The sequence below is a fragment of the Alligator mississippiensis genome, chromosome 6 (assembly GCF_030867095.1).
Source record: "Alligator mississippiensis isolate rAllMis1 chromosome 6, rAllMis1, whole genome shotgun sequence".
NCBI classification, from domain to species: domain Eukaryota; kingdom Metazoa; phylum Chordata; order Crocodylia; family Alligatoridae; genus Alligator; species Alligator mississippiensis.
Genome location: NC_081829.1, coordinates 80295429 through 80314848, shown reverse-complemented (window position 1 = coordinate 80314848; position 19420 = coordinate 80295429). Strand labels below are relative to the sequence as shown.

At 41.8% G+C, this 19420-nt stretch overlaps 1 protein-coding gene across 4 annotated transcripts in view; it reads left to right on the top strand.

The window, feature by feature from the left end:
- Window positions 1-19420, top strand: part of DOCK1 (dedicator of cytokinesis 1) — a 555371-nt gene that overhangs the window by 492374 nt on the left and 43577 nt on the right. For all 4 annotated transcript variants that reach the window (XM_059730036.1, XM_006259204.4, XM_014611383.3 and 1 more), the window contains one exon: window positions 17052-17250. In XM_059730036.1, coding sequence (XP_059586019.1) covers window positions 17052-17250 — 199 coding nt within the window. The remainder of the gene's footprint in view (window positions 1-17051; window positions 17251-19420) is intronic.

The following is a 19420-nucleotide window of genomic DNA, read 5'->3' as shown; positions in this document are numbered from 1 at the left end:
GGCTGCAACAAGAAAGGCCCGGTAGCGGCGAGAGGGAGGGGCTGCTTTTCCCCCATGCCAAGCAGCAGCTTCTGCCCAGCTGCTGTCGAAGCTGCCGCTGTTTAATGTGGGTAGGCAAATCTGGAGCAGGCCTGCAGGCATGGGGCGGGCAGGTGACAGTTCTGTGCACACAGATCCCCCGCTGTACCATGGGGTTGGAGCCAGTGGCGCCAGCAGCTGGAAGGAGCCTCCACTGCCTGGGCTGCCTAGAAAGGCAATCCAGCTGCAGAGCCACCTCAGCCCTGCTATTTGCCTAGAGGGTGGTGGGATGCAGAATGGGCCAGATGGCGCCTGGGCCAGGTAGGACTGAGGGACTTGCTGCAGGCCAAACAAAGTCCCTCTGTGGACCGTATTTTGCCCTGAGCTAACAGCGTCTAAAAACCACATTCATTACAATCACAATTCCAAGTTGATATGTTATTTTATTATAGTATGAAATTAGAATATTATACATTTATAGAATTGCTAATATGAATAAGAAAAGCTTACATAAATGTCTTATGAGCAAGCTATTTCTATTTGGAAAGATAATTCAGGTGCACATTATAGAAATTTTATGTTAGATGATTCTTTTCTGCCACCATAACAATAAAACTTAGCTCTTTCTCAAACTGATTGCAATTGAGAAGAAAAGCACCATTTTAAATAGGTATCATCACTTAAAAGAATCATGCTTTTTCTCAATGCTGATTTAACTGACTTTACCATTTGATTATTTTATCATTTTACCAAGATAAGTATGATGCAGTGTCAGATGTGTGGATGTTTTTCTTTCTAAATTAGACCTAAAAGCTACATGTATTCTTTTGAGTGGGCTACAAGAAGTAGCTATCCCAAATGGATTTACACTAAGCCTTTGGTGAGCTGTTTCTTTTTAATTGCATTCAGTAACTCTGGTAGTGGTGAACAGTGCTAGAGGAGCAAGGGGGATGGAGCAGGGCAGATGGGATGGGCTGCCATCTCTATTATTCCTTCTTAGTTTTGCTGTCTCCAAAAAAAATAACTTTGTCAGAATTATACTTCACGTAAGAAAATGGCTTAGCTATTTCATGCACAGAGAGTGGGGAACTGTCTATGCCATGCCTTCCATACAAGGATATCTTCTCTATCTCACACTTCTTATCCTTCTTCCTGCTTTGCTACGTTCCTCTCGTCCTTACTCCAGTCTTTTTATATTCTTGCTTTTCTCCATAAGCTTTTTTTATTATGTACCTCCCTGTCAGCTCTGTTGTTGCTCATATCATTTAACAGGCTTTGTGTGTGAAGCACATGGTGAGAGCAATTTGATGGGGATTATTTGATTGCAATCAGTTTCAGTTTGGGTTTCTAGCCCCAATCATTCTTCCTTGAAGTCTAGCTTCATCTGAAAAACATATGATGCAGAAGGAAGCTGCATAATATGTCATTTTCCCTTGGTGATTTCTTTATATGTGCATCTGTTATGAAAAATTAGAGTTAGTCTGTTTTCCTTTCAGCCATTCAGGAATGTCCCTCCCATATACTTAAAGGAGCAATATATATCATGATATCATAGTGCATATACTTCACCACCATGAAGCAGAGCCTAAACCAAGGCTCACTGAACTTAGTAGGAGTCTTTCTATTAACTTGAATGGGCTTTGGCTTAAGTTCATAGCATCCAGGCACAGGGATGCCATTTTGATTCTGAAGCTTGCCAGGCACAAAGCCTCTTTGGTCCTTTTTTGGTAGGCTGCTGATGATAATGGCTTGTCATTTAATCCAAGTAGCAGTAAGGGTGGTGGCTAAAGAAATGTGGTTTAACTACAAACTACTTAGAAGCTTAACTTTGGGTGATGATCAGGGATGCTGGTTTTCCCTGATTAAAAAAAAAAATCACAATTTCTCTAATTAAAACCCCAAAAACCAATATTAAAATGAAAGGCCACCAAAATATATATAGCTATCAGGTGAACACAATGTTTTCTTAATATATTTACAATTTTAAAGCAATTAGGAAGCCTACCAGTGCCTCAGTCACTATAATAAAATTAATTCTAATTAATTACCTATACATTTTGGTATTTGATTTTGGGCTTTTTATCACGGAAAATCAGAGTTTCCCTTTCCCCCTTAGCTCACAGAATGCAGGTCTAGGCCCTGCATTCCCCCCCCCCCCACACACACACACACACACACAGCCCCGTGCCTTCCTCTGCCCTGCTGGACGGGACCCCTATCTGCCAGAGCTGCAGGGCCAGGGACTTGGTCCACAGCCCCTTACCCTCCGCAACAGCACCTGAATCCCAGCGCAGCAGCACCTGAACAGGAGGCAAGAGCTGTTACAGCGAAGCGGAGAATGGAGCCCAGCTCCCCCCACCCTGCTGCCTGCCTGCTGCAGGTTCGGGCAGGGTGGGGCTGGCTCCTCTCCACTGAGCACACGCCTGGGGGACAGATGGGACCCGTGCCCCACAGATCTGTGCACAGGGTGGGGGCAGGGGTGGGCATGGGCCTTCACAGCCCAGCAGGTGTGACCTGGTGCTGGAGGGCAGAGCAGGGCTGCGCAGCAAAGGTCCTTCCCTCTGCAAGTTCTCTGCTGGCTTGGCGAGGCATCCCCTGTCTGTGCAACAGCAGGAGAGGCAGCGGCATGAGATTGTGCAAAATCCGCAGGTTTCTCTGTTAAAAGTGTAAAATCCATGGGTTTCTCCATTAAAACAAAAAATCCACATTTTTCGCTGTTGAAGGGGGAATGCACGTTTTTCTTCGTTTTTCTGTGGGGCATGGAAAACCTGTATCCCTGGTTATGATTAATTTCCTTACTGCATTCAGTGTTTAAATGCTCAAGGAGGTAAGCTGGGAGGGCTGTGAAAGTTGTTTATTGATGTAATGGCATATTTAATGCACTGTTATGCTTCTTGTCTGCAGCATAAGGAAAATGGAGTTAAATTATTTTTGGAAGTTTCTTGTTATTCCCCCAGAAGGCTATTCAGCATACCCTGATCACTCTTCAGTGGAGGCAGCTGCCAAATATGTTTTTGTTGTGTCTGCAGTCTCAGGAAAAATTACTTGGTGTTAAATCATAAAAATAGTATCAATTATCCAAGCACTCTGTGTAGCATATTCCATTGCCATCTACAATTTCATCAAAGTCAGGCAGCATAAATTTTAAAAGATTTGTTTACCTCTAATTTAAAAGATTCCTACTCACTTCAGTAAGTATGTCATCTGCCCCAATGTAAAAGAAGCTATTTGGCTGTATAACTCCACCAATAAATTGAACCCAGGAAATGTGGCTTTTAGGATACCAGGATTCTTTGGCTGTCATCTCCAGCAGCCACCAGAGAAAAGATCTCAATAAGAGCCACAAAGAAGCATCTGCAGGAGGCCTCATTATTATACTTCTGAGTTTGGAGCCATGGCTTGGTTGCATCCTGGACACAGACTAACCTGAGGGACCCACCCCAGAATAGCTAATAGCCTCCTTGTCAGTGCATTCACCTGAGCTCTGAAAGGCTTAAGGTATGAATGAGGCTGAACAGAGCTTGCCCCTTGATCTCCCACATCCCAGGTAAGTGCCCTTACCACCAAACTATGGTTCGTGGGAGACAAAAAACATTTCTATCTAGTTTAACTAGAAATTCTCTCTTGGAGCTTTACCCACTGAAATTATCACAAAAGTGGCATATTTTCTTGAAGAGTTTCAATTAAACAGTGCTTCTGGAAAATCCCTAACAAGCTCTAATTTGGGATCCTGAAAGTATTTATAGCTATCAGTTTTGATGCAAAAAGATTATATTTATCAACACACAAACATTTGAGCATTTATAATCTGAATATGAATTGGAAGCACCAGGGCATGATCTGGAGTCAGAACAGTAGTGGAGGTGCAGGGGCAGTTGGGATTAGGTCTGTGTGAGAAGTGGGTTTGAGATCTACTTGACTTGTCCTAAAGAGACCTAAATCATTGAATCATGGAGAAGTAGGGCTGCAATGGACTTCCAAAGGTCATCTTGTCCAACCCTGTGCCTGAAGCAGGATCATCCCTAACTAAACCCATTGTCTAACCTGTTATCAAAGCTTAGACAGTCAACCCTGACTCAACCACATAACACCCGTAATCTGCCACAGGTAAAACAGGGGGGGCATATTCCCAGCAAGTGTGTTGGCACACCCCAGTCAAAATCCTTTGCCTTGGCTACAGCCAACACCTAATACTTATAAGGAAAGCACACGCACAAAAAACACCCCTGATACATGTAGCAGCAGGAGGGGAAAAAATTCCTCCCAGCCCCATGTGGCAACCAGCAAAGCCCAGAAGCATAGGAAATACACATAGTAGAACGTAGGCATGGCTACTCTTCGATCATTCCTGACCCAATGCCTGCCCAACCTCTTCTTGAACTACTCCAATGATGATGAGTCCAGGTTCCCTACACAGTCTATTCCACTACCTCACTATTCAACAGGGAAGAAGTTTTTCCTGATATCCAATCTAAACATACTTTGCTGCAACTTCAAGCCATTGGTCCATATCTTACTATCTTCAGAAAGAGATAAAAAGATGTTTTCCCTCTTCTTTATGGTAGGACTTCAGATATTTGAAGACTGCTGTCTCTTAAGCACCTTTTCCACAAGCTGAACGTGCTGGTTTTCTTCAGCCTTTTCTCATATGGTTTGGCTAGTAAGCCCTTTATCATTTCTGTTGCCTGCCTCTGGACCCTATCTAACTTCTCCATGTTCTTTTAAAGTGTGGAGCCCAAAACTGTACCCAACATTAGGCCTAACCAATACTGAGTTGAGGCATGGTCACCTCCCAAATGGGGCAGAAAAGCAGTGGAAATATGCCTACAGTCAAAATTCAGAGCTTGTCTGTACTACTTGAAAGCACCTCTGAAAGGCAAGCTCTGCTCACAAGCTTCTACTCCTCGAGTACTGAACATGTGGCAGTGAAGCTATCTTTAGGCCACTTCCCAACTCTGCTGTCAAGCATGTTGGAGACAGAGACCTCAAGAGCAGTAGCAGGGGGGTTCCCTCATGTGTAGTGCTCATTGTGTAATTTCTGGGGTTGGTGCATGTGAAGTATGAGTGAATAAACAGCATGTTCCAGGCAGCAGGGAAGAAAGGGAGGGGAGGGGAAGGGAGAAGGCGGCACCCCCCTCCCACCAGCAACAGCCACCAGCGAGGGGAAGATGGTGGGGAGGGAGGGGATGGGAGAGGAAGGGATGCTGGGGGAAGCCCTGCCACAAGGCTGGTTGGGGAGAGCCCCCGCACCAGAGGCTAGAGGAGACAGTAGCAGAGGGAGTCTACGTAGCCGACCTCAAAGGGTGAGTGGGTTGGGGGGGGGGGGTCATGTAAACATTCCCTGAAATCCGTCATTCTTGATGAGCAATTAGCTAGTCATACTTATACCAGTCTATAACTATATACAACTAAATGAGGTTAGAGACAATATTTTTTAGTTGAGTGGTTTTGAAGTATTGCACATATATATGCGGACTATGATTAACATAGTCCATATTATTATTCACTGAAACAGAAATAAGGAATAGAACATTCTGCTTTGTGGCTTGATCCTACATAGAAAATGCATTTTATTAAGTTATTCATATTTCCCATTGGAAAGTAAAGTCCTAATGGAATGCTTTAATGTACAAAGACTAATCAATATCTGCTTTGTGGAAATTTTTTTTCTTTAAATATTCATTTACATTTGAAACAATTGTTTTGCATTTTATCAAGTGGAGTTATAGAGAAATCGGTTACACTGGAACATTCACTGTATTAATATAAATGGCAAAATAGTGTGATTAAATAAGTTAGAGAGTAGAAGACCATAAGAAAATTAGCAACTATGTTTTTGAAGTCAGGACACAGAGAAATAAGAGGCATCTCATGTTTTTACTCTGTTGATACCCTGTTTCAACTGACGGATATGAACATACGGGAATGTAGGAGCGTAAGACTATAAGGAGACTTTCTCACTGTTATAGTACATTCCCCAGTGTTCACATGCAACCATTTATCCAAAAGTTCTTGCACTGTTTTTTGCTGGACATTTGACCTTTTCTGTGCTCCCTCCCCTTGACATGTTTTGACTCTTGGTGGAACCATCAGAGATGGGGGGGGGGGGGAGGGGGGGAGGGAAATATTAAATGAAAATAATAAGATTTATCACCCCACCCGTCTTACTAATATTTTGTGCTCTGCCCCAGCTTTTCCTCATTTTATGTGTTTAGATAGTTAGATACTCAAATGCCTATGGTTGTCCACAACTGCTATGGTAAACCATTCATTTACTATGGGTTTGCACAGTTCTCATTAAAAGAGCCCTGTTTTTAAAAAAGGACCTTTGCATTTTATTACAATACAAACAATAATAAATAATAATAATAGTTGTAGTAGTAATAATTTTAGTCTGTCTGTGGAGCAAGTAACAAATGTTGTGTGAGTATAGCTGTAACTCTTTGGGTTTTATATATATTATCTTGAGCAGTATACAAGTCAAGAGACCTGTCTTTTGTGTCCAGTTCTGTCAGTTTCATACTTTAGACTTTGGACAAGACATTCCCCCATTTTGAATATCAGTTTAAAATAGGAATAAAGATATCTGGTAAAACACTATATTTGTGAATTAAACTGTTGTAGAAAACCTAAGCGTTATTATTCATTGTATTTATATTTTAATGTAGACCACGGGTACTCAACCTCTGGCCCGCAAGCCAGATCAAACCCGTGAAGCCAGGACATTGAGCCCACAGGAATTCCCATGGGCCAGAAAACTTGGCAGCAGGAAGCAGTGGAAGCTCCATGCAGCCATTGCCTGTGCAACAAGATCAGGGCTAGACCTGCCCTGTGGGTGTCCAGATTGGACTGGGCTGCATGCTGGCCCCCCCCCCAGTGCCCCCCACCCAAATGTCCAGATTGGGGCCAAAGCACTCTGTTCTGCCCTCCCCCACTAGTGCATCAGGATTGGAGCCAAGGGTGCTTCTCTCTCCCTGTGCCCCTCTTCCCACCCATCCAGAGCAGGGCCACTCCATGCCCCAGGAATGTCTGGATCAGGGCCAATCCATCGCCTTCCTGCTCCCACCTCATGTCCAGATTGGAGCCACCTTGTCCTGTCCTGCATGTCTGGATTGGGATTGGGACTGAACTGCCCCCTCCCCTGTGCATCTGCATCAGGCCACTCCATCTTGCCCCTCCCACCCCACCCAGATAGGGGCCATTCTGCCCCCATCCCCTCCATGCATCTGGATCAGGGGCACTCCACCACACCCCTGCCCCAGGTGGACAGATCAGGGTCAGGCAGCGACACCTCTCCACCCACAGCCAGATCTGGCCCATGATGGGATGTGGCACTGCCCATCTGGCTCTCAGGACAAAAAGATTGGGCACTAACTAACTACTATGTAGACAATTTTAGGCTCTGGTTGTGAGGGTAATGATTTAAGTCTCACTCCTACAAGTGGCGATTTAAATATTTTTGGCAGCTAGCTGATGAATGAACTTGTGTTCTAAGTATTGCTGGTGGAAATTGAAATTCCTGTGCCTTGGGGAAATTCTGAAATTAAAAAAAAAAATAATTCCCAAACACAATAATTAAATATCAATTTTTTCCCTAGAACAGGAGTTCTACTATTCTTTTAGAAAAAGCTAAAGTTTCTGTGAACCTTCTTGAAACTCTTCAGGCTAAGAACCCCAGTACCCTGCCAGACAAGGAGCTGACCCACTCTAACTCAGGTAGCTTTGGGTGCCCGAGAGGCTGGCTGTTTTCCCTGGAAAGAGTCACCTTATGTGTTTGGACTGCTAAAGAGCTGGAAGATAATATTCCTCAATGGCCCACCTGGTTATGGAGGCAAGCCGAGAAGCCTGTAGAAACTAGACAGATTTCAAAACACCCAGGGACAGACTTGTTCATTTCCATTACAGTTTCATCAAAATAATGACGATCCCATGGAATATTTTAATTTCAACAAGGCAGCATTTTCTGTCAGAAAAAAATAAAACATTCCACAACTAAAATTTTCTGCTTCCTCTAGCTCTAGGTGACCTTAGCTCTTTAATTTAAAAGAGCAGGTAACTGTTTTACAGAGTTGTTTAACAACTTTATTGAAAGTGGTCTCCAGTGTATGAGTTGTGAATAGGTTTCAGAAGTTTAGCTTTAACAATGGTTTATATTTTAAACATTATCTTTAAAAATCCATACATCACTGCTGTTTTAGATAAGCTGCATGTTAACAATGAAAGTAGAAGTCCTGATTTCAGGGTTGCCAAAATATATTTAAAATATGAATATAAAAACAAAACAAAAACATAAATTCAAAAGACATAGTCATTTTGATTCTAGGCTCACAGGAAGATAAACCCCAAAGGATTTGTTTTTGTCATTGATGATAATAATGAAAGTTACTAGAATAAATTCCCTTCACATTATATGGAATACATAACCCCCCACCCCCCCTCAATAAAAAGTGCATGGAATACTGATTAGTAAGCAGTAGTTGATTTATAAATAATTATTAACATGTTACTATTCTGAGCTGTAGTTCTTTAGAAATACCATGATCTGTTAATTGTGAATACTCCTGTCTAGAATACTGCATATTTCTATATCATGTTATTAAATCTATACTGATCGTCTTATTGAATCTATACTGATATATATATATATATATGATTTTGCAAAGAAAAACCTTAAATATATTTTGGCAACCCTGAAATCAGGGCTTCTGCTTTTGTTGTTAACATGTAGCTTATCTAAAACAGCAATGATGTGTGGATTTTTAAAGGTAATGTTTAAAATATAAACTATTGTTAAAGCAAAACTTCTGCAACCTATTCACCTGGTTGTTACATTGGAGATCTCTATAACAGAAGCATGAGCCTTTGTTGAGCCTCATTTGATATCACTGGGGTCTCACAATGTGAGTAGTACTGGATTCCAGTGCACAATCAGGACTTACATATTCATACATCAGGGCATTGTACATATTTTTCTTAAGTAGGGGGAAAACATTTCATACCAAGAATGACTTTTAAATGCAAGAGGGAAGGATTTCTATGAGTTGCATCTTTTATTGGACCAAGAGCATGATTGAGATAGACTTGCACAAGTTTTTGAATACAAAGTATTCAAACACTTTTAAATGCAATATATTTCACTGCTTTTTTGTCTTTCTGCAATGTGATAATTTCAGCTTTCTTTCTAAAACGTGTTAGCATAATATTTAACCTAGGATGTCTTCTGTTCATCTTCTGTAACATAAAAACTGTATCACAATAGATTTAAGTATGAAAGGTGTATTTTTATGAGGTAGTTTTATAGAAAAATAACCCATAGCAATTATCTGTAGCCTGGAAATGAAAAATAAGCCCAACAGGAATAAAATATTGCTTTATATTTTTAATTTCCTGGATATTTAAGCTCAGGACTCAAAACAGAGAAAGATCATTCAAATATTCTTTAGGCTTTGCTTATCATGCTAAGTAATAAACCAAAAAAAAGTTTAACAAATGAACTGTTTGTTTTCTTTCAAAAGTTCATTTGATAAAGTTCATTAAAACCCTAAAGGCTTCTTCTGTGCAGTCAGAACAAAAATAGTCAACTGTGAAGGGTAAAAATTGTATCTCTTCGGACAAAGATTAAGATAGTATATCAGCCTTGCATATATTCACACACTTGAACCATGTTTCTGCTTTGCAAATGCCTGAGGTTTGTAGTGTTCCAAATATGAAAATTCACCTACTACTCAGAAATCAACCTTGCCCTTAGTTATTGGCAATAAAAACCTAACCTGAAGTCTTTCACTAACTTGTCATCCTTAATGCTTTCTATGCTATCAGAATGCATTAAGCTAGGAATTGCCATCTGATCCTGATCAGTATGTACAGTATACACACTAACATTTATATCTATAGATGTATGCACACCCGCCCTACACTTCTGCACATAAAATTATTATACATGACATTATTATAAGCAGAGCTCATTGTACCATCTGTGATTAAGCTTTCCTGCCATTTCTTGACCTTATTTTTAATTCCTTATATATTTACTAACCTTGAAACATTTGGATGGAAATTTTATAGGCTAAGTACCTGCCCTAGGTTCTTCCTTCAGTCCTTCCTTCCATCCTTCTGTCCTTCCTATAATGAAAACAGTTCTACCATTTCTTCCACTGAGGCTAGGGAAAAATATATTATTCTACCCACATTTAAAAAATGCAGACCTCACCCCGCTTCCCCCTCCACCACCAAGTTTTAAAATAGAGCTTGAACTTTGGCAGAGCCTTTTGTGTCAGAAATATTTAACTTGTTGGATCTATGTAAATCTACCCAAATTTGACCAATTGTGCATCGCTGAAAAATTGTCCTTTATTCAGTAGAGGATTGGTAGACTTTTAAAACTATAAATTCCCCAAGGATCCCTCTACAGAGCCTACTCCAACCCAAACTTGGAGACTTTCCTTGGTTCAAATGAAGCTCTAAACTACTATGGGTTCCTGAAGTGAGAGCCAGAAAGCTCTATTTCCCTTTGTGCTCTCAAGTGCCTGTTACACATTACATACAAGATGTGATTAACAGGTCAATTGCATCTTAAATAGTAACCCAGCCACACGTTAAAGTCCATTTAAGACGTTATAATAGTTAGAGCCCATAAAGTTATTCAACATGTAACAACTTTGTGGCTCATTTGTATCATATATTAAATTGACCATGTGGCTGGTCGGGGCTGGTCCAGACAGTTCCCAACACTCAGCTGGATGTCAGGATCCACAATGGGGCAGCCCCAGATCCTAGGACAGCTTTCTCAACAGCCTGATCCTGGAGTCCTTGTACACCAGGACCTTTATAACTTTGTGTACTGACCAGCTGAGCAGCATATAAGGTTTTAACTCTGCCCTGGACATGGGGACCTAGGGATCAGGCTGTTGCAGCACTGTTAAGTAGGGTGTGATATGGATCTAATCCTTGATCCCAAAATCATGCATCTTGCCATGCATGTGTGGCATGGTAGGAGGTATGATTGTTGACATCATGGCTTAGATCCCATGGCACCTTAAAGTAAACATCTGGTATGGGTCTCCATGTTCCCCTACTCTGCCCAGGTATGAGGAAGCTGCCTATTTCACATACAAGGCATGTAATCATTCAGTAAGGTCAAGGATGAAATTGGGACTGGCTTGGTAAAAAGTCTAGTACTTAGATGAGAAGCCTGAGAACTGAGCAGAGGATTATTGCCACTGTTAAGAGAGAGGATAGTGGGATAGATGGTCTAACCCAGAATGGTATTTCATGTATTTTTATGTTCTGATGGCTAGGTACAGAGAATCACACTGGGATGAGGAGTCAGCAGCAGGGAAGGACATGTTGAAGGGGATGGAGTTGGATGAGTAAAGTTTGGAAGAAATAGGTAGAAAGGTCTGTGCCCATTTGGGCCCATGTCCCTCCTGAACCTGAAATGAAATCCTGCACTATCAGCAGGTGTCTGTGAACCCCTCAGTGTGCTGATCTACAAAACAGATAGTGATCTACTGCTCGGAGTTACTTTGTTAGCTCAAGTGACAGACATTTTTCTGATGAACTTAAAAAGTCTAATTCTATTGATGAACAGAGGTGGTGTCCATCTGATTCTCTCAGTGTACTTTTTAAAAACCTACCTGTTAATACAAAATGCGTTTTAAAAGTAGTATTAAAATTGCAAAGTCAGAAACTTAAAATTTTGGAAATGCCAGAATAAAAATTGCCTGTGCAGCCTTCATTTGGCCCCTTCATATATCTGCATTATTAGACAAATTGTAGGTACATTATTACCTGCTATGTTTCCCCAGATCCCCTGATTCATTCAGTACACAATACGGACAAGGCTGAGTTACTGTACAACAATTCAGTATTTTATTTCCACCCCTGCCCCCCCCCCGCTTCCTTCCCCCGCCCATTCAATATGTGGTGGCTCTGTTCTTTATTTACTGTACACTATTAAAATCCTGCTCTGAAAACAGGCTTATTGATTTTTGTCATAGACTATCCTATGGTGTACCGTACTATAGTATCTGAGTACTTCACTAACATTTTTTTTTTTTTTAATGCGTGTTGAGAGAAGGGACATTATCATCTCCACTGTATAGGTGTAGAACTGAGATCTGGGAAAATGAACCCTGATTTGAGATCACTTTGGATCTAGCATTATACCATGCTGTGAGTGGGATGCCTGCTGAGCACAAAATGTAATGTCACGTCCTGCCCCCCCTCATCCTGATGGCAATCTCACCTGCCACAACTTGATGGGGGAAAAAAGAAAAGAAGGGAGACACCGAAATGGATGGGAGACTTACTGGTTTTAATAAGGACTCTTACAGATTGCAACCAAGAATAAAACCTTCACTGCCATTGGTTGTCACCTCCTCAGTCTCTCACTTTCCCTGAACAGGGTGAAATGGTATTTGGCCTGTTAATGACTTGGGCGTCTCCTTCACAACACGCCCCCTTTCTAGTGTATCAAAAGGAGAAAGTCTCTTACTTTACCAGCTTCATTCCGCCACCGCACCCCTCCGCCCACAATGTTCCTGCCATTCCACTGCACACCGTACTGATGGGAAGGGAAATAAACTCCTTCTTCTCTTCCTCGTCAGCCTTGCCTGTGCTTCCGCGCAGGGAAATAAACACTGCTCTGTCACTTGAAGTGCCTACCCCATGTCCCCTTCTACACAGTTTAGCGCTCCTTTATACAATGTCTCTAATGAGTAATTAGCACCTTCCCGATGGCTTGCCACCGGGAGGTAAGATCCTTAATTGGATATTAACAAGTCCGTATCTCGACTTCAGCTGCCAAACTGCAGTCTCTCAACAAGTGTGGTCTCTCTCATGTCTTCATAACAGGGTCACTGCTTCCCTATAACATACCTCCCCCTTTTTGTTAGAACATCCCAGCTGGTTCGTCTAATCGCAGCTGCCTGTTTTGGATCTTTGAGTTTTCCTCCAACACCTTATGGTATCTCATTCCCATTGCTCAGTGGCCTGGACAGAAAATCAACTACCACTTCCTTCTTCCCCACTCGGAATTCAACTGAAAAATGAAAAGGTTGTAATGCGAGGGCCCATCGCAGTATTTGGTAGTTATCCGTTTTGGCCATTTGTAACCACCTTAAAGAGGCATGATCTGTAATCAGAACAAATTTTCAACGTAATAAATAATATCTAAACAGTTCAGCCCCATCTAAATATCTAAATAATAATATCTAAACGGTTCAGCCCCATCTAATATCCAGACATTCTCGTTCTATGGTTGAGTACCTGGTCTCTGCCTTCATCAGTTTCTTGCTTGCATAGGCTATGGGCCTTTCTGCTCCCTGCCATTTTTGAAAAAGAAGCCCCCATAACACACCCTGATGCATCCGTCTACAAGAAGAACGGTTCCTGGAACCGGGGTTTATAAGGCTGGTGCACTGCAGAGAGCTTGTTTGGTTTTCTCAAAGGCCCTCACCACGGCTTCTTACCAATTTAACAACCTGGGTTTTCCCTTCATCATGTCTGTCAGTGAGGCCACCATTTCCGAAAAGTGTTGGATAAACCTCCTAAAGTAGTTTGCGAGTCCTAAGAATGACCTAAATTGTTTTAAGATCCAAGGTAGCCAACAAGCTTTTATGGCTTCCACCTTATCAGCTAAGGGCTTTATCTGCCCCTGACTTACCTGGAAACCTAGGTACTTAGTCTCGTTCTACCCCAAGCTACATTTCTTAGGGTTAGCTGTCAGCCCTGCCTCTCTTAGTTCCTGCAGGACTGCCTGTAAATGTTGACAATGTGGCTCCCAAGTTTGTGAAAATATTATAATGTCATCAATGTACACAGAGACTTAATTTTGATGAGGGGCCAATGTCTTGTCCATTAAGCGTTGGAACAAAACAGCCACCCCATTTTAGCTGAACAGCATCCATCTAAACTGAAAGAGGCTCCAAGGTGTATCAAAAGCCGTCTTCTCTTTATCCTGCTCCTTCATGTGGATCTGCCAGTTACCCTTTGTTAAATCCAGGGTTGATGTGTATCTAGCCTGCCCAATCTTTTCCAGCATCTCTTCTATCTGGGGCATGGGAAAGGTGTCAAAGGCCGCCACCTCATTAACCTTTCTGAAATCTACACAGACCCACGTAGTACTGTCTGTTTTCGGAAGTATTACCAGCAGGCTTCACCAGGGACTCTGGGACTCTTCTATAATTCCAGCCTCCAACATTTGAGCAATTACTTGCCTCATCGCTTCCCACAAAGGTTGGGGTAGTCTCGTTCTGTGATCTCTAACCATGCTCCCTTCGGGAGTCCTAATCTCGTGCATTATCCCTCTAGGTCCCCCCGGGCTGGCCTGAAATACATCAGGGAATTTATCTATTAGCCTGTTTAGCTCCTCTGCTTACCCTGCTGACAACCCATCCCTTATCCTGGGCTCTCTGGGTTCCCACTCTGAAATCATGGGGGCCCCTACTTCGTTCAAATCTCCTACATCTTCCTGTATTAACCAGGCCTCTCTCCCATTCCACTTCTTTAACAGGTTAATGTGGTAAATCTGCCTCTTCCTTACTGACTGTGTCCTTTGGACCTCATAATTTATGGGTCCCAACCCCCTAGGTATCCGGACCAGTCCCTGACACTGGGACAGGAGTTTGTGTCTGTTATCAGGTAACAGTACTAGAACCCAATCCCCTACTCGCAGGTTCCTCTCCCTGGTACAAGTATCATAGTTTTGTTTTTGCCTATGTTGACTCACCCCCAAATTCTCTTGGGCCACCTCCCAAACTCTCTCTAAACGTTCTCAGAAATCCCGTATGAACTGGTTAGTCTCTCTTCTTTCAGGGTGTCCCTCCAACCAGCCTTCACAAATGATATCCAATACACCCTACAGTTTATGTCCATAGACCAACTCGAATCGGGTACACCCCATCAAGGCCTGTGGGGCTTCTCTGACCGCAAATAACAACATTAACTTTCACTTCTGTGGGTCTCCCTGAATACAAGCCCAGAGCATGCCCTTCAAGGTTCTGTTAAACCTTTCTACTAAACCATCCATCTGAGGATGGTAGGTGGAGGTTCTTAGTTGCTTAATTTGGAGCATCTTGCACACTCCCCTCAGTACCCCTGACATAAATGTCTTGCCCCGATCCGTCAAAATTTCACGAGGAATTCCTACCTGCGATAGCCACTTTATCAACTTCCCCGCTACCTTCGATATTCTGTCAGGGTATGACTTCTGGGAATCATGTCGGGTAATCTATCATAACCAAGACATACTGATACCCAGCTGCACTGTTAGGAAATGGTCCCACAATATCCAAGGCAATCCTCTCAAAGGAACTTTCCTCCTGGGGCATCAGCACCAAAGGAACCCACGCAGGCTTATAACTCAGTCCTCTGACACTTGGGGCATTCTTTGCAGTATCAAGTAACTTGTGAATCCCTGGCCAAAAGACTCTTCGCTTTAATTGTGCCTCTGTTTTACCTCGACCTAGATGGCCTCCCATGGGCAGTGCATGGGCAATAACGGCTTGAGACCAAGATCTGCACCACTTCTTCCCCTCCCTTGACTTTGTCTATCCGATACAGAATCCCATTCCTTACCTCAAACTGGGGAAGTACCTCCATCAACTTGGGTCTGAGCACCTCTTCCTCCCTCCAAGCCAGGCTCTCTTCATAGATGTTCTGGAATAATCCTTAATTGGCAATTAACAAGTCTGTATCTCAGCTCCAGCTGCCGAACCACAGTCTCTCAATGAGTGCGGTCTCTTTCATGTCTTCATAACAGGGTTACTGCCTCCCTGTTACACATGCATATAGGTATCTGTTTAAAGCCTAGCTCCTCTTGACTTTAGTTGGAGCTTTGAGTGCTCAGCATTTCTCAAATCAGAGTCCAGGGTCAGGGAACTTCTAAAATAAGTTAGTGACCACCTGTGAAAAAATTGGTTTAAGTGTCTTGCCTTATCATATAGGAACTTTTGAAGCTGATCTCCAGGGCAGCCAAGAAAGGGAGCTATGTGGGGCTAGGAAGTAGAAAGTAAGCTAAAGGGTATTTGGCTTCATGAGATGGCTGATGCTTTGGGAAGGAGCAGGTCCTGAGTTCTACCCTGGACTCTTTCCACCAGTGGGGTACAAACTTCCCCACTGCTCTGTGTCCATTTTATCCAACAAATAGTAAATGCAAGCTGCAGTGTCTCAGCTTCATAAGGAGTGCTGGAGATTCGATTAGATAATGCCTAACCTGGGGTTGCTGGTTAAAGCACTGTGCTGGGAATTCAGATGTAGTTTCAAATCACCTCTGGGCAAGGAGGGGCCTAGAACCCAGGTCTCCTGCTTCTTGGATAAGCTTTAACTACTCAGTTGTTGGGGCTGAAACATAAAAGGGCTTCCCTAAGCTTCAGCCACTTACAATCTGCTCTCAGTTTCTGGGGTTTACACATTCTGGTACATACCACATGTAGCCACATACCTGCTGAGTCATGGTGTAGCTTGCTGTTTATTTCAGTAGCTGTCTGGATGCATGTGTCCATACTGCACAGGTAATAGAATAAAAAACTCTGTAAAAGCCAAAAATACCATTTATGTGGCTGGAAATTGCCATTCTTGTGTGTAAAGTGAACGTATGGAAACCAACATATAAAGTCCATGTACATGTGCTGCTAATCCATGATATGCATTCATGAAATAGAGATTCATAAATTTTCACTGTGAACATGTGTGAATTACTAAGATTTGCACTGAAAGAAACAGGTTAAACGTATAGATGTGAGAGAGTGTTGGTCTATAAACATTATCCTACAGAAAGCATACGTAATTGCATAACAGTATATTTATCATAGAACTTGGAGGTAAGTACACAGTACTGGTCCATTAGCAGTTCTACCATAAATTTACACTTTTTATGAACCTCTTTCCCTTGCCATTGCATAGTGAGCCCCACTAGGTTAATAGAGGATTTCTGAACTAAAAATATGCTGTTTCTGGGAACTGAGAAAATTAAAATATGTTGTTTTGACAATAACATTTTATTGATTTAAATGAATGAATTTTTCCTTTAGGTTTGTGCTTGAACCTCTTCTGCCAAAAAAGATGCATTCTAGATCTCAAGATAAGTTGGACAAGGATGACCTAGATAAAGATAAGAAGGAAAAGAAAAAAGAAAAAAGGAACAGCAAGCATCAAGAAATATTTGATAAAGAATTTAAATCTACAGATATTTCTCTGCAACAATCTGAAGCAGTGATCCTTTCAGAAACGGTAACGTTAACAGATAGTGCTTGACTTAATTACAGGCAATATTGTTTATATTATTTTAAATGAAATTAACATTTTTATGGTTTGCTATTTTAAGTATTAAAAAACTGAAGATAATTGCATTGTAGTTAGAACTCTTGCTGTTGTACCCAGAAATAGAGATTTTAGTTCACAAAAGTAACAGAGTAAAGATATTTGATATAGTTTTTCTGTAAGTTTTTTTATATATGGCCTTTTGAAAAAGTCAGTAGTTGCCATGTTTAAAGAAAACATGAATTCTCCCATTTCTAGCATAGTGTCTTCTACTTGTGGCTCATTACAGATTCTTATTTTTCCATATGATTTCACCTGACCTCTAAGAACATTTTAATTGGTGGAAATCATAGAAAATCCTACATAGATACCGGAATCAATATTCTTGAATCATTCCAGATCAAGACCTACACAATGACTTCCTACAAACCTTCTTGAAAATGTTGCAGGGTTTTTGGTTGTAGCCATGTTGGTCTAAGGATATAGACAGGCAAGGTTCTTTGAGCAGATGTGATATCTTTTATTAGACTAGCTGAGTAGTAGGAAAAAAGTTCTTTACAAGCTTTCAGGCACCCTTCTCCAAGCATTGGAAATCTGCTGTTCTGAGATCTCCAAGGAATGAAAGAAGCTAAAAGTGTGATGGGAGGTCAGTGAGAATGTAAATTGGTGGAAATTAGGAAAACAATGGGTAGAGAAGGGAGGGGGTGGGGGAATTAGGGGGAAATAATGCCAAAGGTAAGCAAGGAAGACTGTTGTAGTTGAATTCTCCAAGAGAGAAGAGAGGCAATCTGTTAAAAAGAATCCATTAAGGAGAATAAAAGTATATACTGTATGCAAACGGGCCAGGCCAGTAGTGCCTCACTTCTGAGGGTGCAGACGGGAGCAGGGCAGGTTCAGCTGCACACGGCAGGTGGCAGTGGTCCAGGGAGAGATGGGGGGGCTTGGACAGGGGGAGCACAGGGAGGAGTGTCTATGAGGGGGGCTAAGGTGAATTTTGGGGTGGCTATGGCTCCCCCCCAGTGCCTCCCCTGATGTAAAGGCATTTATTTCAGTCTGTATCTCCTTTAAAACAGTTTTTGACAGACAACATAATTAGCTACAACCACTGGTATATGTAATACTTCTATTTTTCAAATGGTCCATTATTAGGTGATATACTAATTGTAAGTATTTCTTAACTGTAGCTGTAGGAGCTCAGGAAGGGCATTTCTTTTGATGTCATTGTTTTAAAATTCTGCCCTCAGAAATACTTGCCAGCTTTACTGCTAGAGAAAATTTCCCAGTTAGTAAGGGTCTTGACTAGAGTTTTGGTGCATCCACCCTGTCTCTATGATGGCTGCAATTCCCAGGTTGTTGTCCCTGGCCTGGTTACTGTTTGGATGGATGATTTAGCTTCCAGGATTGGACAGGGCCATGGGCTTAATCAGACTCATATGAGAATCCCTGTGTTCTCCATGGGCCCAACCCAAAGATTGTTGAAGTTATGGGGGGCATTTTTCTGATGACTAATGTCAGTTTTGCATGAAACCTTGAGTTTATTGATTCCAGAATTAGCAGGATGAAGTTGGTTAGACTTCTCAGATGGAAGGAAGATGCATTTAGAATATGTGTGTCATCTGTTTACCACAGCACAGCACAGCCCAGCCCACTGTAGAGGTATCTGGCACATTCTAGCAGTTGTATTAAGACTTAATCTAAGCATTGCATATGACATATCTCAAATCAACCAGTATTGTAGCTGACATGCCTTAGCTGTTGGGCTCAACAGCCCATCTTAACTATTGATATTGATTTGAAATCTTTAGAGTGAATTTTCTTTTGATTCTTAAACTCATTTTGGATAAGAAGCTCTTTCCAAAAGTTCTTATCAAGTTTCTAAAACATGTACTGCTGAACGTTGTACAAATGCTTAGATAAATAATCATTTAAAATATTAATTAACAATAATATTTACCATTTTTTCTTATTGTACAGTGCATACCATTGGCACAGTTAAACGACAGCTGGATATTGTGGAACACCTGTTTCCTATTTCATGCATGATTTAATAGTTGAATTGACAGCTTTAGACATTCTATCAAACTTTAATGACCTGGTGTAAGCTCTTAGGATGGAGGTATATGTCAAAATGCATGCAACA